The sequence below is a fragment of the Helicoverpa armigera genome, chromosome 4 (genome assembly GCF_030705265.1).
Source record: "Helicoverpa armigera isolate CAAS_96S chromosome 4, ASM3070526v1, whole genome shotgun sequence".
In the NCBI taxonomy this organism is placed as follows: Eukaryota; Metazoa; Arthropoda; class Insecta; order Lepidoptera; family Noctuidae; genus Helicoverpa; species Helicoverpa armigera.
In genome coordinates this window covers 9,042,834-9,066,135 of record NC_087123.1, presented here as the reverse complement: position 1 = coordinate 9,066,135, position 23,302 = coordinate 9,042,834, and the positions used below count along the sequence as shown (strand labels likewise).

General features: G+C 36.3%; 1 protein-coding gene across 5 annotated transcripts in view; it reads right to left on the bottom strand.

The window, feature by feature from the left end:
• Window positions 1-177: 177 nt before the first annotated feature.
• LOC110374834 (GATA-binding factor C) overlaps window positions 178-23,302 on the bottom strand; it is an 87,015-nt gene continuing 63,890 nt past the window's right edge. For all 5 annotated transcript variants that reach the window (XM_021332722.3, XM_021332723.3, XM_049846923.2 and 2 more), the window contains 3 exons: window positions 4,321-4,534; window positions 2,824-2,963; window positions 178-1,705 (listed from right to left, as the gene is read on the bottom strand). In XM_021332722.3, coding sequence (XP_021188397.2) covers window positions 1,679-1,705; window positions 2,824-2,963; window positions 4,321-4,534 — 381 coding nt within the window. In that variant the 3' untranslated portion in view covers window positions 178-1,678. The remainder of the gene's footprint in view (window positions 1,706-2,823; window positions 2,964-4,320; window positions 4,535-23,302) is intronic.

Sequence of the window (23,302 nt, the reverse complement as noted above, 5' to 3'; positions counted from 1 at the left end):
CTGTGACTTATGGCGGACGACGTATAAGACGACGTAATTGGATGGTCAATTGATCTGCTTTCCAATTTAAAAGGACCTTCGCTCTTTTCATAGGGACAGCGGGAATTACGAGCGTGTTTATCAATTCAATGAGCTTAACTCGGTGCGTTGTTCCCCACGGGAGAAATGAAATAAACGTTTTAATATCAATATTGATAATTTATTCACAATTTCATTTAAAATACACAACTTCACAATGTTTTGTTTTAAAAACTAAAAACTTTAGGTACGGGATATCGTTATAGGCTGTTTTGCAGTGATCTCTAATTTACATCTTTTTATTTGATAGTCTTATAATGATTTCATTTATTTTCTACATTTTTCATTTACATTTCATATTTACATATTTTGGGGGTCGGGGTTCGTTTGTGGCTGGAACGTGTAATTATGTTCAAAGCTCAGGAGTCGGCGAATGAAGGTGGATTTGATTGGAGCGTAATAACCCATGGATTAAAATAATAATGAGCCAGCACACCATGCTTATACAAGGTGCATGGAATTATTGAAACACTGTGTATGTTCCACCTTGCGCAGAATAACTTTCTTTTGTTCACGCTGTATGTATGTTACAACCACAGACAGAACCCCGTCATTTTAAATTTATGGCCACTCAATATTCTTAATTTTACAACGGTATGTGATACAAAACGTTATAATACACCTTGTGACAAACAAATTTTATTTTATACATAAATATTCAATAGCTAATTCGATTTAGTGACCACTTGAATAATTCATTTAAAGAAATCATGGTTAAGTTAATGCGCTAACAAAATCAGTTCTGCGAAATGTCACTATTCAAAACTGCTATTTATTTACAAATTGCATGTATAACTATTACATAAATTACTATTGCATTTCATTCATATAACATCTACGCAAATAATAAAATGTACAAAAAAAACGTCTTCGCTTTATTTTCTGAACACATCACAATTCCTATAGCGAAACGAAACGTTCGAATTAAATATAAAAAAAAAACAATGTACACAGGAACGGAATATAACTTATAGAGATATGTACAAATACACAAAATTATTTCATCTTTTTTTGAACTATACTTATACAATTAAGACTTCGTAACCGACCTTATCTAATATTATAATACTGTACAATTTCGCTAGTTACTTCATGTAAAACACTCTTAATTTAATACTTGTAGGAAACTGATCGTGGTATATCAAAGTCTTTCATTGGGGAACGATAAACTGGGACATAGTTTTTGTGTTCAAAATCAGGATATGTTCAGTTCATTTCAAACTGTGAGGCGAGGTCATACTGTTAGCGGAGAGCATGCGACGGTATTGCAGTAAGACACAACACAAGCCTCAAGTTCTGTTCAATCTCTGTTCTTTTATTGCATCTAAAAGCCTCGTCAATCACAGTTCGCCGTCGCTCCCCGCTCGCTCTGTGACCTCAGCCTAGTTTGTAGATGTAAACATCAATTCTGTTCAACAGTCTTATTTATTAATGTGATGTGTCGAGTTTAATACCTATGAGTGATTACTCATGATTACGAAATCACAGCTGTTTTGTCGCCTCTGATTTCTTTGTAAGGTCATTGTGTCGGTCACGAGGACTCGACTCTTGTTTACGAAAGACAATGTTTTTACTGCTTCTCCTGTGTTTGGTTGACTTATCACGTATACTCACTCCTCCAGCCAGTCTGTAAACAAACAAATATCATTAATTTTATGATTTTTCCAAAATATAATTTACTAAAATCTAAGAATTCGACACGCTTTCAGTCAAGGGTGTTTCGTAGATCAAATAACTGCAAGGGTTGTAAGATCAATAAATTACAGTAAATAATATGAAGGATTTTTAATAATGGCTAAACATATCCCATAAAACGAACGTTCCGATATTAGCGAAGATACCACAGTGTGAGTTTCAACCAATAAACGACGCTTAAACTTAGGAATGGCACAAAACTAATTACAATAATTACACCGGATCATTTTACATTACATCCTACACTCCGTAATATGCATTTCAATAATAAATATTTACAAGGTTTCTCCTACATTCGTATTATTTAGAAATCCTAAGAATTTCTGTCATTCTTATTTATCATCGCCTGAAAATTTTACATAAAATTAATTTTAAGTATGCTATTTTAACAAATCTTTATTTTATTGCCAAATTAACAAATTGAGATAAAATTCACAAGGCATAAGTATGGCATTCATAATAGTGCACGCATAAATTAATCTAAATTCACCTTCGGAAATATTTTTATAGGATTTCTTAAGGCTATCTAGATGCTATTGCAATATCAATATGTAAATATGGAAAATAAATACCTACTCTAATTTTATTGGATGGAATATTTATAGTTTTATGAGTTTTCTGATATGTATCTTTCTCATTCAGTGCTTTTTTATACTAGAGTTTATCTAAAAATATTAGTTAAATGTTTGACTACTATCCAATAGTTTCGATGAGCTAGTTTAATTTGCATACTTATATGGGACAACTTTTAACATTACCTACTCTGAAAGTGGAAAAATAACTAGCGCAGAATATTCTTCAATATAAATTATGTAAGCTTTACGTCCATGTCCATATTACCTAACACTAAATCACAGTAACCTAGCCCATTAGTTTTAAATCTTGTTATAATATAACATAGCTTGTCCAAACAAAATTACTTTTCCTTAAAAAATGGTTTATCATAGTCAACTTAATAGAAGACCCAATGCTGGCCAAATGCTCCATCAGTCATCAAGCCAATTAGGACTATAACAACTTATCATAGAGTTTACTTTAACTTGTGCTTACCATAGAATTGAGCTGCGCGAGGTGATGATGATGGTAGGGGTTGTGGGAGGCAGGTGGAGGGGCGAAGCCCTGGTGCGGCGCCCCGTACCAATGCGACATGTGAGCCGCCGCTGGGTGCACCAGACCCACTTGGTGTTGACCTGGTGGACAAAGAGAAACTTGATTAGAGGCTGCGGAACTTTGAGCCAAGGAATTGTATGTTATCCTAAGAAAATGTAAAGCATTTTGTATAAGTAGTGTCTTGTTTGCGAGACTATGAGTTTCAGTTTATATGAATAAATATTAACATCTGTTAGAAATGCTGGTTAGAAGAACTAGGTATATTTAAATGAGCATCATTTAAACCTTTGCTTAGATATTTGACAAATGAAGTCTAGATCACAATACGTAAATGTTGAGCAACTAACGATATTCAACTAACATATCTTAATAAGGGCTAAAGTTAACCATCTCAATCCACGCTCCTGATACCCTTGGTATTTAACTCGCATAAAATATATAAGTCGCACTTAAATTTATTTAGAGATTACAAGTAATGGTCTGCAAACCAGTCCGCAAGTTAGAAGCTATTCATCTTTACTGAACGCAGATAACTCGCTGATACGCTTAATATTTTCCCTTCATTAACTCATTACTTAGTAAGTCTTAATTAAGTTAATACCGACGGCTTTTTTGTAATGCACTTGAGGTTGGATAACGGATTTTAATACTAACAAATGGGGTGATGATAAAAGTGTTCAGCTATAGTTTGTATTATTAAAAAAATTAAGTCATTTAGTATATTTATCTATTTTGACTATTATTTCAGATACCAGGATAACAAGAGTCTTTTAAAGGAACTCTGCTTATTTAAATAATCCACTCCTTCTTTAAAGAAGATGGTAATCTCTCAGAAGTAGGTATGGCTTTCCTACTAAGTTTCCGTATTATTATTCTTGCGGCAAACGTAACCAAGTATTCGTTGCAAGTCATTACCATCTAATTATGCATACCTACTTCTCAAGATGATTAGAATTAAATGAGGTGCAATATAGTAACCACTAATTGGACTACCAATCAACAGCTCATGCAAATTGCGCCTAACATTTGAAATCTTTTAATTGCAATAATCATTGGCAAATATAATATAATATTTATAGGAAGATATAAATAATATACGCTCGTAAACTCTTAATTGTTTATAGACTTGGCATTTGAATAATTAAAAAGTTTATTGCAATAGAGTCATAAAACAGCGTGATTATATTTGCTCAGACACACATTATTTAAATAGAACAATAATTTTCCATATTCGGTGTTGATAAATAAATTGAAACGGTAATAAAGCATGAATATGTAAGCATGATTGACAGCCAAAAATAAATGTCACACACGTGTATCATAAAATGTTCGATATTTTATTGATCTTGAGACAGAAGTGTCATATTACTAATTAATAGTCTGGTTGGTATTTCATCACATATTTTAATAAGAAATACTGATTGTGTAGGTGCTTACCAAAGTCCATAGCGGACGGGAAGGCGGACCCGCCGAAACCCTTGGTGCCGTCTCCTAGAGGCTTGATCATGTCTCCCATTACTCCTCCGAGGGCCAGGGCACAAGCCCCGCCTCCTCCCATGCCCATGCCACCCTTCTTCTTCTTACTCTTACTACTCAGCTTGCGGTTTCTTGTCTGGATACCTTCCTTCTTCATTGTAAGCGGTCGATTTACCTGATGACAAGGAAAAATTGCGATTAGCATTTTGGACAGAAGATCTAAAATTGTTCGGTATAATGTTCAGATAGCGTTTCAACTGGTTTACAGAAAACTCAGACAGTATAAAATTATGTCTTGATGAGTGATGATGTAAAAAGGACCATAATAGGGAAAAACGCTTCAATAATACAAAACAAAAGACGCACGCCAACTCTCATTGTCCTGAATGAGAATGACATTACAACGTGAAGCTACCATTAACATAAATAACACAAAGCAACTAGGATTTACTTGAACAAGCAAATCACGTATCGACCAAATTATTCACTCTGAATATAATATTTCGCTTAATTGAAGCATCACAATATTCTGGACGAGGCTAATAAGTCGTAATTGTTCGTTGTTGAATCACACAATTTTGTTAACCGCCAGTATTCCATTTTATCGCTGTGACACGACATTTAGCGGTATGAAAAAACGTCTGCGGTACCAATTTAGAATGCTAACTACGGAGTATAAAGGCAAGCCGAAACCATAAAATGGTATCACAATAGTTGTGTGCGAATATTCAGCTGTTTGGTGCCGATGCCGCCGCCGCTCGCGTCACTCTGTGCATCCTAATTAGTGCAGCGATGCACTGCGCCTGTGTTTCGTACGCGTTTGGTGGGAAACTGTGGTGACGCGCGATTTGAGGTTAAGGTCCTCGTACTATGGTTCGTGAATTTCCTGTATGATGAACTGTCCTGTACGAACGAAAACGAAATTCGGCGTCACGATGTCTATTACCAGCTTTTTGAAAAGAAGAGATTTTCTTTAAATAATAGAGGGACAGACGAGGAGGCTGTTTGTTTACATGCTCAACATATAAGGATCGCCATCTCGGTCTTTCGTATGATTACGTATAGATAAAGTCAGCAACGTGCTTTCCACATCAGATAAGCTCATGTACATTTCCATAATTGTGCAATTTCTCTGCCAAATTCTCGGGTCAACTATGTCGGTCACTTCTGCTTTGCATCGCGTTGTTTCTTAGAAGCGTGCGTCACGGCTGTGGTCACGGCGGACGGACGGACGGACAATGAGTTATTCATCGCCTTCCCGGGAACTTGGCGGCGGCATGTGGGCCCTAAACGCACGATTGCATTGCGCCTGCGCGAACGCAGCCCATGCGCATGACCTGCCCTTGTTTGTGTTTGTTTTTGGCGACGTGCAATTGAGTTTAATCGTGCAATAAGCTTTTGTTGCTGAATAGATGTTAAATTGTTTTTTAAGTAATGGTAAATCTGGAAATCTCTTATTATGATGAAATTACGGTGCATTATTTTCTGAGATTCAGTATTTAACTTATGAAGATAAACTAGTCATATGATACACGTAATTGAATGGCAACTAGTATTCACAAACAGTACAAAGTGCAATTTCTCCAGACGGACAGTGATAAAGCTTCATTAATCTGTTGGTGAAGTACTGCGTAGTGCGGTGCGTGCCAGATCCCGGCGTCCCTAATGCGTTCCCGCGAATCGCCCACACATCGCGCATACCGCGCCGTCGTCTCTCCTCCCAATTGAACCAATATAAAATGCATTAACATCACTGCATGCCGGCAGATTTAGACTGCAACCAAATTAGGTCATTGCGAAGCCTTTGCTAGCTATATTTTTTCTTAATTACCCACTGGAGCGCGCACCCGTAAAACGGTCTGGTAGCTTTTATTTTTCCGTATCAATTATTGCAAATTAGTTCCTTGTTAGAAAGTACCAGTTTTATTGCTCGTAATAAAAGTATGTGTAAATAAACGAGGAATGTACGGCCGAGATGCAAACCTGAATAGTTGGGTAAACAAGACGACTTCTATGCTGATAACGATCTGCTCATAGTCCTGATTATTTGTTTTTAGCTTTTTTATGGCACGTAATATATGGACGAATAAATATTAAAGGCCAAGCAATTTGTAACACGATCTGCTAATGAATTCTGTTTCAGGAATTAATTAATAACATTACGATTGGCTTTGAGTTAGAAGTCACGTGTATGTGTAGGTACGTACCTACATATTGGTTAGCTAGTATGCGAGACAATAGCATCGAAGGATTATGTGTTCGTCCATAGGTAGCGGAAGAGGGCTGATGTAGTGGGGTATGTAGCTGACAAGACATCCGCCTTGTTGGCGCAGAAATTGCTTAATAACTGGCCATTATGCCAGGTTAATTACGTCTGGCAGTTCCCACTGTCCGTGTAGTTAGATGGGTGAATGTACGTGCATGTAGCCGGCTCAGTAATGAAATATGTGCTATATAAATTATAATATACGAATATTGTAGAGATAACGGGGAAAATTGAAGCTAGTTATTAGTTTAATCACTACTTTATTTCCTGATTGTCAAGTATGGAAAAGCGCCAGATCATTTTTCCATGTCATAGAAAAGTTATAGAACTTTGCTGTACGCACACCTTGTTATACTACGAACAGAAACCTTTTTAACTAAATACCCACGCTTTATTTCCCCTTAACCCTATAAGGAAGTCAATTCCATTTACATTCTACTGATACTCATATTCCTTAATCAAACGCGTTACACAAACTTAAGCATCACTACGTCATACAATTTTTGCGTTCCATTTCCACCTACTTAGTATGCGCTTTACGTTATCAGAGTAAAGCTACGGGGTCATAATTACGTCCAGAAATACAGCGGTCATAAGCAATGAATCTGACCGAACAAGGCTTTTGCATGCAACGATACGAACGCGGGACGTAATGAGTCCAATGTGGGTCGGCTCATAGATTATCCGAAAAAAGAATACGGTGTAGAGTAATATAAATTATACAAGCTGGCCGTTTTAATAAGTAGTGTTAGGCCTTTAAGTGAATTCGAAAGGCTTTTCAATTAAATTAAATATCCCATTGATATCTTGGATTCTTAGATCTTGGACTCAATTCTTAATGTCAGTTTTAGTACTGCCATAAGACAACAATCTATTGCAGTAATAGTAAGACTTGAGAGGAATGGAATTATTATTTTTGACAATACCATTTGAGCCAGCATACAACAAACAAAATACTCAATTGTAGAACTTTTAACAATTTGATTTTTAACTTGCAAACCAATAACTTTGCTCTAAATATTCCTAATCCAGTGTACCTACGAGTGTAGGTACCATAGCGTGCCCAGTTCTCATTACCGTCCGTTCTTGTAAATTGTACCAAACATACTGAGCTACTACTAGTAAACATGACTTTGGTTTGTACAAATCAAAATATTACGTAATTGAATGAATTGTGGAGGACGTATGTTGAAGATTTTGTTTGATAAAGGTACACTTTTTGACAGAAAAATAGGGTCATAGAAAATTAAAAAAAATAATAATAATAAAAAATAGGTTCAGGATTTTTTCTTATTTAACATTAAATAAAATTAAAATTGTAGGTAAATAGCTTTACATACAGATCTGACTTGTTTAAAATTATAATAAACAATATTTTTTGTGTATCATGTAATCTATGATCTACTTAAATCGGAATTAGCAAACAGGTTACTGACGTAAGCACATAATAAAGTGAATTGCCGAACAATTTATTAGACAGCATACCGTGATTAATTTGATACGTCCACAATAAATAACTTTGAAGTTTCAACTTGAGGAGTTTAATATTGTAGTATGGAGACAAAAATAAAATTGTAATTTCGATTTAAAAGTCCACTTTTGTCATTGCTTTCGTGCGGTACAGTTCAGGGTTAGTAAAACAGTGCAGGTACAGTCGGCATGCACAACATGCATCTAGTTGTCAATGTAATATCGGCTTAGCACGCCATGCTGAATATTCTATGAAACCTACGTACTGCGCTTATTGCTGGAAAACTTACATGAGTACCAATTTAGAATATGCTTATAAACTGAAATATTTTTATAGATTTTCTTTTCTGTGCTGTTAGATGTGGTTAACTTAGCTGCAGTGGTTATTCAGAAAACAATAGATTTATTGTAGTGTAACATAGAGCCAATATAAAAATATATTAACAGCCAATAAACGTACCAATTTGCGCAATAACACTTTGAGATAATAAAGTTTTTGTTATATTACACGCATTACATCGACTGCTATCATCGGCTTGTGTGTGATACCTTCGCAAAAACAATGCAATAGTGGCGTGACAATGCGAAATGTCCGCGGAGAACAAACGCGTTGCGTCTCGTTGTGCGTGCGAATAATTGCGTTATGTTTCTAGGACGGAGAGTGCGCTTATTACGCTATCTGCACTCATCTGCACAAACACAGCCATAAAACCGCTCAAATGGGAAAATAACAGGCTCATACCACAATGCCATGGAAAATGCTGCTCACTGTAATTTTTTCCAACCGCTAGAAAGCTTTATTATGTCGTTAATTGTTGGAAAACGGCGAACATGCCTTTTATTGGACATAAATATTGTAATGAAACGGAACAGGGACGTACGAACCAATCGCAGAGCAGTAAAATTGTGGCGTAATGCGCGATAAAACAAAGTTGACGCGTTATTGTTGCGAAATAAAGCGCTGTAAACGAGATGTAGCCACCTAAACCCGATATCTAGATGGGGGTTAAGTACTCGAGATACCGATTATATCGATATCAATCATGGAGGTAATATAATCGCAGGTAGCACTTAACAAATGCATCTGAACAACTTCTTTAGTAAAGCTTTTTGTTTACAATCTTGAGCACTGAATTGTGTGCAGTTTCACCTGAAGTGTATGTGACTTGGATAAAAACATGCAATACAAAATGAGTAGATACTTCGAAAAAATACTAATTAGAACTGCTTCATTACAAAATAACAACAGGCTAACAATAATAAGCTAAAGAGTGTCGACATCACATAAATACATAGATAAAGATCCGATACAAATTAAATTAACACTACATACCTACTTTAAGAATTATCACCAATTATATAGCAAAAACATTGTACACCTATTAACGGGTAAAAACTAGTAAATTGCTGTATTGAAACCGATGACGGTATTACCTTGTGGGACTTTAGTTTTTATCTCGAATACGCTCTGTCAATGTTTACCTAAATAACGGCTGCTTGTTATAATCTACGGTTGTTCGTAATTGTTGCACGATTACCTTTTTTCACATTCTGATGATAAGTTGCCCGTTTTTTTGGCCTGTAATGCACCTATTTGTTACTTGACGAGTGATTTATAGTTCGAAGAGTGTAATGATAAATTGGTGTTAAAAACTCTAGGATGTTATGGGTTTTGACAGCGGTACAAGTTAATTGCTTTATTAACTCGTTACTTTCAGGCAGTTTTGCTTGCAAATAATAAAACGCCTTTAGTGATGCAGTGCTGTTTTTTTGTCAGTGAGTTGCTCCCGAAACCCGCTTTAAAAATAAACTGTATCAAACAAATGCATTAATCAAAATAACATAAAGATTTGGAGCGTTGTTATCAGACGTTACGGTAAGAAAGTTTGCAATTAATAACAACATGACAGGTGTCAATCCAATAACAGTGATCAAAAAAGTTTCAGTAGTTATGCGCACTGTCTGTCTGTCCGTATCATTTAGCAGAGTTATTAGTGACACTTCACTTAAGATCGTTAAGGCGACAACGTCTACACCGCTTGAATAAAGAGCTTTATTTTATTCCTTTTAAATCACACCACTCACTCTTTCCAGCTAAAATCGCTACATTTTAAAGTGCTTTCCAGTTCGAAATTAAAAGAGCACTCTTAATTTGAATCGTTCTTTCAAAACGTCAGGCATTTACCGTTGATTGTGATAAGTTCAGCAAAAAAGTTCTTATGATTTTAAGAGCTATTGTCACGTCGTTAGGTGAACGTGAAACTATAAATAATTGTATGCCATTCCGATGCATTGTCTTATTAATTTGCCGCGAGCTGGCGACACCTTAAGAATCGCGTGCGAGTTTTTTAGCGAGTTTTATATTCAGACTCATTATTGTAAGAAATACTCTACGGCGTGAATTTTCGACGTGTGAATTGTGAGAGCAGCGTTTGACAGTTCCGAAGTAGGAGAGAAAGTGTTTTGGTACAAATTTACGATCAACTACAGTCGGTAGCGTCAAATAAATCGCGATGAATATGGACTTGTTTTAGTCAGAGATAACGTTGGAAACGGTGGAGAGTAGTAAATCTCTTCGGCTGATCAAAAGAAATGCGATTTGATAAATATTTACTTTAATTTATAGTAGTGGAAAAATTATACTATTTCGATTGAAACGTTTAATACAGATCGATATCAATTGACCTTATTTGTACCTAAAAATTATCAGAAACAAATGAAGTTAACTATAGTTTTGGATAGATAACAAAGCTGTTACTTTTTCAAAGATATCACATATCTAATAAAATACCTATGTTCCTAATGAAAATACGCAGGAAAGAATGCGTTTAATATGCAGCTTAAGTGGCAAGAATTTATTATCGTTAACCTGCGGTCAGGGATAATTTAATTGGCATCTTACATTACGTGTCGCGTGGCTTGCGTTTGATTTTTGCACCTTTCTTACGCATAAAACTGGCTTGTGACTAAATAAATACTCCTTTCACGCACCTGGTTTTATGAGGCCTAGTTGCTAATGTAAATTTAGAGCAGGAATGTTCTAGGATATTGGTTTCAATTAACGGTTACATATAAAATTAAGTTATGAAATCAACAAATGTGAAAAAGGGCTAGTGGTAGGTATATGGCATAATATGTTTGTTGTTATTTAGTACAAAATCCTTCTAGATAAGAAAACATAGCTATTGAAGTTTGATTAAGGACCTGCTGAAATAGATTTATTTGGTTGCTCAATTGATTTTGCTTTTCCCAACAATTTTACTTAAGCTTAATAGTAACGTACAAATCTCTCCCGATGCACATAAAGTATTACATTTAACTAATATATTCAAGTTTCTCACTAAACTGATAAATTCAAGGAAGGGTTTTATCTCGGAATAGGATATTAACAAGACCATAACTCCTGTGTACGAAATCTTGATAAATGTTTGTGTAATCGCTTCAGCTTTGAAAATAGAAAGCGGTTGAAAATTCTTGATGGCCAGTTTGAAAATGCAGTGTCAGAAAAGATGTAAGGAACTGATCATTGATCAGGTTATATAATGACAGCGTTTCGAAATAGAATTGAATACATAGATATTGGATTATATATGATGTCCTCCTAGCCGAATACCGGCTACGGCGGCTGTTCTCATGTAAGGAGATTAGCCAACTACGCAGGACATATTATAGTGCACGAGCATTTGCGCAGAAACAGGTGCACTCCCTATTCCTTCACTCTCATAGCCCGATGGGACGGCAACCCGACACGACCGGAGAGAGATCAGGCGCAGGACCGACATTTACGTGCTCTCCGATGCACGGGTGTATCAATCACCAGCTTCCAGGCTCCGGGCTGCTTTGTGAAAGTCTTCTAAAACCCACAAAGCGATTTCGGCCCGACTCGGGAATCGAACCCGAGACCTCGCGCTCAGCAGCCGCACTTGCGACAGCTAGACCAACGAGGCATAGGAATAATATGATCTATCAATAACTGAATTGTCAACTTATGTAGGTACCTTTTTTTAGCGATGGCAAGTATCAAAAATCCGTCGTTATATTATACACCAAGGCCGTCGTAACTTTATCAACAACTTATATACCTAAACCATACACTCATGTATTGCTTATCCTCAAAACCAAGAAATCACAAAAGGACTAGATTGGTGGCACACAAAGAATGTTCTTTGCCAAAGCTTGCGCTCTTGTTGGTGAGAAGGGATGTGCAGGATATGTACTTTACCCTACGTACAAAACATTTTCAAATCAATAACGAGAATAGCTTACAAACAAAAAAAACTTCGTCCCGACAATCGTGTCGAAAGTCGCAATTAAGAGCAGCGAGTATATGTGGCGTGCCGGACAAACAAACAAACCGTTGTCAATTGGCCGCGGCGAACGCCAGCGAAGCCCACACAGATACTACGGAGAATCACATGTACTGGCGAAATGGTATTCAAACTTCTGCTTTTTGGATTGTATTTTTTATGTATTTTAAGGGTAGCTTCATACTTGATATTTGTTAAAATAGTTGTTAAAGAAACTGTGGTAGGATTGCAAAAAAACAGGCCTGCAAGTCATGAACTAAACATTAGCTCGCGTACCTAAGTATGTAATATAATAGCCTCAAATGTAAAAGTGAAATAAAAGGTATTTTTTGTAAAGGGGTATAAAAATAATTAACTGACTTTTCTAATTAATCTATTTGCTACTCATTAATTTACTTATCTGTTGCTTTCAATTAACGCTTCAAAGAGAATCATTCTACCGTATCAGTCTGAAAGGGTTCTTCAGCCCTAGAAATATGTTTTTTCCGCAACATAACTCTAAAAAGTATATTTTCGTTGACGTGTGTAATGAACTAATGACAAAAAGCGGCTGCGGTAATGTCTCTGAGGAATTAGTTCCGCATAGTTAGTCCGGGCCGCAATCATGCGTGGCCGGCGCCTGCCTACTGAAAACCCCACTGGTACGCTACTCGCAAGACATGTTACAAATAAGAATTCATGCAAAAGGCACATTCTCATGCCTACACATCTTCGTATTTCTTTAAATGGGATCGTAAAAAACTAATCCAGATTTCACTTTATCCACATTCATTTGAAGATAAACTAGCACAACTTTTTACCCCCTATCAACTACGCAAGAGTAAGTCATTAGAAAATTCCAGTCTTTTTCTGTTCAAATTCCACTTTTTAAATAGGATTCACATACATGGTGTACTAAACGCTCTCAGCTAGCTAAACGCCTTTTAAGTATTCCTCGCAAAGGTACGAGTAGGTTCAAACGCTTTATATGCGCGTGTGGCAATGAATCAAATAGGGCGACTGCCTTTAATCAAGTGGCGCCTCAACTATTTAACACCACATAACGCCTGTCGGATCACGCAACCAATTTAATTAAGAAAAATAACTAGCGTAACGCTACACTATAGCAATTACTGCTATTTTTGCAATTTCTCCTTTTACAGCTAAATGCTCAACATGCATTTCTCGTGTATGCAATTTACTTGAAATAGAAGTAAACTATGATAAGCAAATTTCATAATTAAGGATGTGTTGCAAGACATGTCGATAAAACACCGCGGTGTTTGATATGTGCACGTGATTAAAATAAATACTCCGGGCAGTAGTCGGGAGTCCGCCGACAGCTGCTACTCCGGGGGATAATTGAAACGACGATTTATACACCCGCCAAATTTATCGACATCCACGATTTATAGTGTGAGCAAGGCCTTATGCATCGGTTATTATTGTAACGTTTCATTTTTGCCATGCTCTCGATCATTTCAAGTATAACGCGATTCAAATAAAGATAAATTCTTGAAGTATACTGTTTCTCAATAAACTTATGTAATTAAACAACTCAATTAAAATGTCACTTAGTAAGTATCATTTGAACTAGACAATCAGTGAAATGCAATTATTGTCGTAGATTAGTTGCTACTGATATCTAGTGAAATTAAGTCGTTCCTTTACAAAAGTATCATTACGGTTTATCCTTATCTTATTAAATACAAGTATATTTCGTGGCACGGATTTATCAAATAATATTAAGTCAATTATCAGGTGTCGATAAAAATATCGACATTTCCAATTTAGTGAGTTGATAATGAAGTTATGTTTGTCGTTTTATTAACACTTTAGATAAGGATTAAGAAATAAGTCCGATGGTTGTGCAAGACGTTGAGTACGCATTGAGTTGTCACTTTGTCCATGATTACTTTCGAAGGAGAATGGCAGTTTATTAATAATGTAATTTCATTTAACAATAGTGTAAGAGCTATTATTGAATTGACTTCACCGTACTCTAACTTAAAACCATATTTGCAATGAAGATAGTATATGTGGCAGGAGCACCAACTTCACATCTCAAAAACAATTATGGAAACCAATAAATTTAAATGTTTCGCGCCTGTGGCACTGAACCCGGTCCAATTAGAGTCCGGCGGCGTCCGCACTAAATCTCACGATGCTACCACGCTACACTAATTCATACGAGCCCGCCAACGAGACCTCGTAACTGTCCACGTCGACACAAAGTTTAACAGCTTCTCGATTATCGATAACTTCTGCTTCCCAACACTAATGTTGCGGTACAGCTGAATAACTTGGGATTGAACACGGAAGTTTTAAGTACTGTTATTTTGAACTAATTTGTAGCTCAGTTTATTTTAATTATGAATTTATCGAGAATTGGACTTCTAACTTTAAAGCTAAGCAAATTACATGTTTTAACTATGAAAGCTGCTACAGTTGTGTTTACAACTTAACAATACTTAATCCAGCACATTTTATACAGCCGTATAATAAAACGTCGTATAACGAACTCAGGAACAAAAACCACTATCTTATATCATGTAATAGTCATTTGTCTTTCGTTCGGTCAGCAGTAAAAGCCGCTCGGATCGACGCGTGCGCACGGCACCTGCTCCTAAACCCCCACTAATTATTCCACCACTTATTATATGATTACGAGACTTTTTTGGTGCTTTCAATCAAATTACACCTTGGCCTGGCCACTTTGTACGAGTGAGATGTCATAAAGTTTTTTTTAACTCCAATTATATTCCGACGGTTGCGTGCCGGTGTAAAAAGAAATATTATCAATTATTATTAATTTTTATAGTTTTTGGGGCCAGTTTAAAATATATGGTCACCATTCTTAGTGCAGTCAACCATTTCTTGTCAAAACTTTCGGCATTGTTATAAACAATATTCTCAAGTGAACAAGTACTTATGGATTAAGATAACGTATTGTCAAATACTGAATAATGACAAAGACATTTCTTTGTATTTACATAAGGGACAATAGAAACAGATTAACACAAACGTTTGTCACAAACAGTAGCACTCGAGACTAAATCCCGGATTTACAGAACGACCTAAAAAACTACGGAGACATTGCGCTAATTTCAGTTTAAACTGTCACCGAGATTACCTACATGATAACGAAACGGAGTTCTAAATATGAATTGGTGTAATGCCCGCACAGTTTTGCACTCAAGCGCATCGATGGTGTGATAGGAGGACATAAATAAATAATTAGACGGAGGAGAGGAAGTCGGGGGCGCGGCGCGGGGGGAGGAGGACGATAGTTTTGAGATAGTATCTCCCGCAACCGCGCTTTGTGTCAAACGTCAGATGCTTATCGGGAAGATGTTTACAGATGTACTGGATTGGTAACGGCCCGAACATCTCATGGAAGCAATCAACCGTGCAACACTAATACGCTTGATAGACTGTTCGTTAATTATCTGCTTTTGTTTTACTTATCGCTGTCATATACCACCCTTTTTGGAGTACTAGCGATATTATAATTTATAAAATAAAATTGTAATGTGAAGCACGGAGTATTCCTGTGCTCGTAGATCACGCTAGATGGCGCTGATAGAGTGGCGCAGCGCCAGATCTGCGATCATCTCATTCCCGGCGTTTCATCGCCTAATTACAAGACGTTCACGTTACTCCAGCTATCAGGGAATTAAATCTTTCCTCTAATAGTTTTTCTATTTTTATGGAGTTTAGCAAGTGACAGTTTTGTTACATATCATGTAAGTTGCTCAGATTCGCATCGAATGATTTATGTAATTTTACACTGAAAGAAATGTATTTTTAGCTATAATATACCTACGGTATTCAAATTATAGTTCTCAAAATAATAAATCTCTATTTTTAGCATCATTTTTGAAATTCAAGGTTACTATTAACGATTTGAATATTACCGTAATCATTTAACATGCAAACAGTTTATATCAATTGAAGTTCAAAATTGGAATTGCAGCTAGATCATTTACGAGCTCTAAAAAAATATGTACATAGGAAACGTAATCGATACATAGGGTCGGCTCAAAAGTGCCGACCGAAACGAGAATAGGTAATACTCGATATATCGATAGTTACAAATATCGCGACAAAAGCTTGCGTACAATGAGTATTGCGAAACTCTCGGCCAGGCGCAAGTAATTGTTTTGTAGAAGGACACGGCGAGTTATCGCGCGAACGATCGCCGAATGACGTGCAGCTGCTATTTCGGTTCCTTTTTTAAATATCCCCCATGGAACTAGTGGAAATGGAAATTGGTTTGACCGTTACGTTGGTACTTGTGATTTTGTTCTTTTTATGAAAAATGAACTGGCCAACAATTTGCAGTTGAATTACTTGAAATAGGTCTTGTTGATGCAAAATGTAAGTGAAATTGATATACCTAAGACAGAAAATATAGCTTCTGAAGCCATTTTATATAATTTTTTACCCATATAAAATAGGTAATTGCCGCTTCATTTAATTTTTCAATTTAGGTCTTCTCAACTTTATCTAAACAAAATTAGCCTGGGAATACACCCCACCGTTCAGTATTTAAGCACATTCATTTATTGTATCTACTTTAAATAGAATTTAATTGCTTTTGCGCAGTTTCGTGAATAATTCTCACATTTTCACAAAATTTATATCCAAGACAGTAAATCAGCTGGGGCCACGCTCACTAAACAAAATGGGAGCTTAAGGCTCAAGAATAAAAACATCCTATTTAGCGCTACACTCACCACGTCCTCAAGTGTACCGAAACATCTGACCAGAAACCTGATACGCGATACCTAACCCTAAACATATCAGTCGCAAGTATCAAAATTGCTTATAAACTTTATCGGACATAACGCTTTTCGGCAATGCGAGGTAGTTCTACGCAAACGCATTTCCGGCCGTACGCTGCCGGGAAAAAGCCATTTAAAACAAAAAAAGAAAAAAATAGTAACGCGCCGCGCGCCGCTCGGACACTTCCGGTGGGCGCCATTTTTTCTGTATTGCCAACAGATAAAATCTTTCCGGCCTACTGCGCGAACACCCGCTTTTATTTCTTTTATTTTATGTGATCACTTTTTGGCAAAATTATACACATTTGTTGAAAAGAATAAATTGAAAAAACATAGCCTAGTTTTATGGATTCCTATTTCAGGCACATTGAAGCTTGTCTCTGTAATCAAGGAAGGCAATGCTTTTCAAGTTACACTGAGCTACAATATAAATATGAATTCGTGTAAAGATTTATGAATTCACAGAACAGTAATTACGGAAGTACTCCGAGAGAGTAAAGAGATAACCTTAAGACGTGGACCAGTTTCAAAATTTACTAAAATAAGCCATAAATGAGATAAAAATGCAGTAAGCAGTAACGAACTAACATTGAAAATGTTAACTGGAACAATGAACAGCACAATTAGTGTAGCGAATAGCATTTGCATCGCCACAAAATTCAACGGTCGAACTTATGTAAATGGGATAGCTGTTCAATGTTGAATATTCAAATTGATGTCATTATAACATTCGGCCAAACGCGTCGGCCGTTTGGCCGCCAGCCAGCCGCACCGACGAATATGTAATGTAACGTAATGAGTAAATTAAACGTACCTCGTTTTTTTATCTCACACGCGAGTTAAAGCCTGACTCCTACCACCGGTGGCCATGTTTGGCGGTTGCGAAGAGAATTTTAACAAGCCAAACTTTCGCATGTTCGCCGCGATTAACTTAAGTCAGCTTGGAAATGCAAACTTCATTTCTGACTTGTAGCGCAGTAAGGAACTAAATCATAGATTACGCGTCTCAAATACAAACTGCTAAGATTTCTCCACAACTAAACAGGATTATACGAAATCCTTTGTTATACAGTTACATTACAGTATAAGCACAAAATACATAGGTACAGAAGTCAATCTACATATAAAGCGCGTTCGAGTCACGCAGACATAGGTGTCTATGTGTGCGTGTTCACAGACGCGCTGTCTCAAAACAACTCAAAACAGTGCGAGCGGGGCTGCCGTTTTCTTGAGATACGCGCGTCACACACAAGGTAGATAAATGTGCACGCGTTTTGATACCTACCTAACTGTAATTTGACTGTAATATTTTTAATTTTAATAACAAAAGAAAAAGTAATAATGGAGTAACAAAAAAAGTCGTATTATATGTAATTGTTCAGTGGACGGTTGTTTTAATACAACAATAAACAGTGAACTGTCGTTTTTTAGCCTGCCGTATTACCTATAGTATGGACCTACTTATTTTCTCATATTTCGATGGTTCTTTTAATAAACGCAGTAGGTAGGTACAGTTAGGTGGGTAGGTAAGCGCTCTGGCGGCCTCTGGCCCAATGCCGTAATAAGTTTTGCTAGTGTCGGCCCAGGCGAACCGCCCAACCTACCCTCAAAGATTATTACTAAGTAGTAGGAGTTGATAATTCATGGCGAGAGTATGTTGTAAGGTAGACGAAATAAAACTCGCAAATCAAGGTTTCTGTAGGTAGAAGCAAGCTTAGATCAGGGACTGTACCAACCCATTACAATCAAAAATATTTTTTTCGCAAGTAATAAGTAAGTACCTATAAGTATATGTATAAATAACAAAATTATAAATTGCGGTTTCTGAAAAAGTTCGGTACCTATCTCGTTCAAACGAATTTCCGTTGAAAGTGTTTATTAACCTCATGTATGCCACATTAAATATTTTATTATTATTGGTTTATATTTAATTTTTCCTGTTTTATTCTCAACAATAAATCAAATAATTAGATACGAGTACCACTACCACGTTAGTTTTATGCGCATAAAAAGTTGACGACCCTAGCGCGACCGCCGAGTTTAGGCATGAAAAGTGAAGTACATACATGAGATTGACTTCTGTACCTATGTATTTTGTGGTATAAGTCTAGACAAATAAACATCTCGCAAACAAAAAGAGTAGCGGACAAATTCGTGAAGATACCCTTATCTCAAACACATTGTATCCATAGCCTAGCATTAAATCTAATATCAGAGAAAAACGGGTGAAAAAACAGTGACTGTCAAATTCCCTCGGATGTTGGCTGAACAAAACAGCACTTTAGACGATAAAAAAAAGAAAACTAGAAGAGCGTTCTCGATTCAAAAATTGAATTGATCGCCCCATTGTATTCCAAATGTATCATTTGAGCTGTTATTATGGTCCCTCTCTCTCTAGCTCCATACAAACTGGTAATCCAATACTTTTGTATGGCAGGCACTTAACGCACCGCTCTAGGAACGAAACGTCCGATGTGTAATAGGGTATTAATTTGTTTAGTGTTTTATTGGCTAGCGCTTAAGAAACTTATTGTATCAAAATTGTAGTACACGTCGTTACAAATGTTTTAGAGTGTACAGGATGATAGTTATTAGCGATATTACAAGGCTCGTCTTCTTTATTAGCTCTATAAAGTATGACATGCAATTTACATTGAAAAAGTATCTTTGATTATTGCCTATTTACAAATGGGAGCCTAAAATTAAACTTCACTTTAACATGCCGTCGGTTAAACAACCAAGAAATCGAAAACAATTGAATGGAACCGCAAAAACTGAATACCAATTCATTGGGAGCATAAAGGTTGGCCGAAAAAAATGAATACAAACCACAAAAAGCTAATCGGCTATAACACGAAGGAAGTAACGTATAAACGAGCGTGATAAATTAAATAAACAAATTTATAAAAAGTGAGTCGAACATACGGATGGCTCGTTTTGTTGCGGTGGGCAGGTACGGGACTCGAACCCACGCTCTGCACTGTAATCCTATTAACCGGCTATTGTGGATGGCCAAATAAATAATTTATTTTCAATCACGTATTTATTGGTACCTACCGAGTAAAGTTCCCTTTGGGAGTTGTCACAGTTTAAAATTGTCAACTCATCCGTGTTGGCAAAAATTACAATTCATTGTCATAATACGTTCAGGAAAAAACTGTAATCCCGGGTATACATTAAAATGTTAATATTATTTGTAAGTCTCAACAAGGTTGCTATTTATTTATTTTCAACCCTGTGTAATATTTTTCCCACATCAATCAAATAAAACTGTATCACAATCCAATAAACGTTCTTATTAAAAACAATAGCACAAAGCGTTATGGCCTCTCAAGCCAAAATAACAAGACCCTTGTCGGCTTCTCGGGTCTATATGGCCTGTATGAGGGCAATTCCAGCGGTTATGGGCATTTATAGTTAAGTTACACAACCAAATAGGCCCACTAAAGGATATGTTTTGAGTAAACATACTTGAGCATTGTTTGAACAATACGCCGCTCGAACGATGTTGATATTTGACCTTTTTGGAAATTTTTGCTCAAAAGAATAATATCTTCATATAGCGGAGGAAGTCCATCGACTATTATGACTTATGACTTCATATGACATAAGGAACACATTATGATAAGTGTGGTTTTACAGTTTAACATAACCACCTAATTTATAAGCATATCATATGTTGTTTTGAATCATTTTGCTTTTAATTTCGTGGATCATCATATTAAAGTGATATCTTATCTACACCAATTGAAGCTTAATTTTATTTAAACGACTTTTTTGCATTGTTTCCTTATCTCCGATCCTGATTAATATATCACCTATCAAGTTTCTAGAACCGTGGGAAAACCCAGAATGTTTATTACCACAAACAATGTCTTCCGTATTACTTAATTATGTTTAATATTTAGAACAACTCAGTAAGTGATGTCACTTTTGATAGATTAAAATAAGTCTCATCAAGAAAAAAAACGGCGGCTTTCAACATAAAATATTCTCATGATTAAGGTTCTTAGTTTACTTATCTTGTACAAAATATAAAAACAAGTCCATGAAAATTTAAGTTTTTCTTATATTGTCAAAAGTTTTATTTTACCATCACATAGTATCAAGACTGTTGGATCACACACGGGAGGGTGACGTTAACTCAAATCACAATGCGCTCGTGCTTTGTGTTATGAATTGCGTTTTTTGAGTGAAATCGATCACGATGTGTCCGCCTTGGGGCTGGCTAATATTATACAGTATTTATTTACACATTGTTGCTTTAAATTTGCTTTTCAAGGCTCTATACATTATGCAATTGCCTTCCGAAACCACTTTATAGTCACATTAAAGTATAAAAAAACAGGATTTACGTCTGATCTATTTCCCAGCCTAGCGGCACTTTTCTCACATAATTCACTCATATTATAATAGAACAAAAATATAGATTTCAAATATTCGTAAAGGAAGTTCATTATGACTTGATAAAGTAATAAATATCCATGAATGTAGATATATCAAATTAAGGCAAAGGCATTTTTTAAGTCACGTTCACACGGTATAACACGAAATTTATTGTGCTATTAAACTATGTTATACACTCATGAGATACATATGTTTATGCATACTCATATAATAATTGCTAAATTATTCTCGTCTCTTGAATAAACTATAGTATTTAAACAGTGCGACTTTACAGCTCGAGTATCAATTTAATGTGTCAACAACTAATGTCAAAATTTGAATATCTGTCTTTATTAGTATTCATGTATTCGACAAAAACATGATTTTGCGCAAATGTATTAGATTAATTATTTATTGCATTTGAAATGTGTGTCTTAAAGGGCATGGAATCTGTAGCGAATGTGTAAGTGAGCCGTGTATAAATATGTATGAAGAGGCGGGCGCAGGCCCTTGACAATGCTACTGGCATTCCCGTATTGTGCCCCCGTCATTATGCCTTCAACGTCTGAAGTAGCAGGCACTCCCATTCGCTCCTTTGTCGCTCCTTCCGAATAATTAGAGCAAACAACATTGTTGCTCTGATGCTTCCACTCGGCAATAAAGTATACATTTCAATGTAAAAAATCTCGAGAGCCTTCAGCGAAGGGTCGCTTTGACAGTTAATTTTTGTCATTGTTGCGCTCCCGCGTGATGTTTGTACTTTTTCCGTACGAATGTACAGCGGGCTGGGATCGCGTGAGGGTTTATGTTTATTGTTTTCGTCGGGGCTGTGAGAGTCGTGAGAATTGTTACTTAGTGCCATAGCCTGACATTTAAACTTTACATCTTGTTAAATCAGCGATAAAACGTGTTCTATTTTTGTAGACCGGATATTGGAAACGCTACTATTGTTCAAACTGTTCGGTAACACCTTATCTATCAACTATCTTCGCGCGAAATCTTGGTTCATTTAATTTTTGTGCCACTGTCTACCGGGTTATGCAATGTGGCTAATTGAATAAACTTACAATTGATAATGTAACTACTCTTTTGTTACTTATTATTTCATCATTCCCTCTACTTTTACCGGTCCGCTCTTTTCCCCATCTAGTCCGATTTTATCATTCGCTGGCGTCTCCATTCACACAATCTTTCCATCTTTTTTGACTTTACTTTTACTAACAATTATTCTTGAATCAAAAACATTGGATGTGCAGCAATTCCTGAGAGCAAATTTTAAATGTAATTGAACCATTTAGAGACGGTATCTCAGTCGTAATTCATGTGAGACAATCGTATTGGCTTTTATGACGCATTACAAGCCTTGAACCCCCGGATTTAACCCCCGCTCTGACCCCGGCTTTGACCCCAAGTTATCTGTCACCAAGATACCGTCAAGTCGTCCCCGGGGATGCAGTCGCGAGGGACACCCCAGATTAACTGACGAGGGACCGATTTAGATACTTCTACTTTATTAGAGTTATTTTATTCTGGTTATAGGCAATTTGATTTTTAATTTTCATGTTGGGGTTGTGACGTTATTTATACTTGGAGTTAGAAGGGTTTGAATTTGGAATCTTTATGAAATCATCAGCGTACTTTCAGTTAAAAATACTTGAACTTGTTCTGACTTTATGAGATTAAATAAAATCATGATTTCAGCCATTTCGCTTAGTTTTACTATGAGGACTTATGTAAACAATACCAAA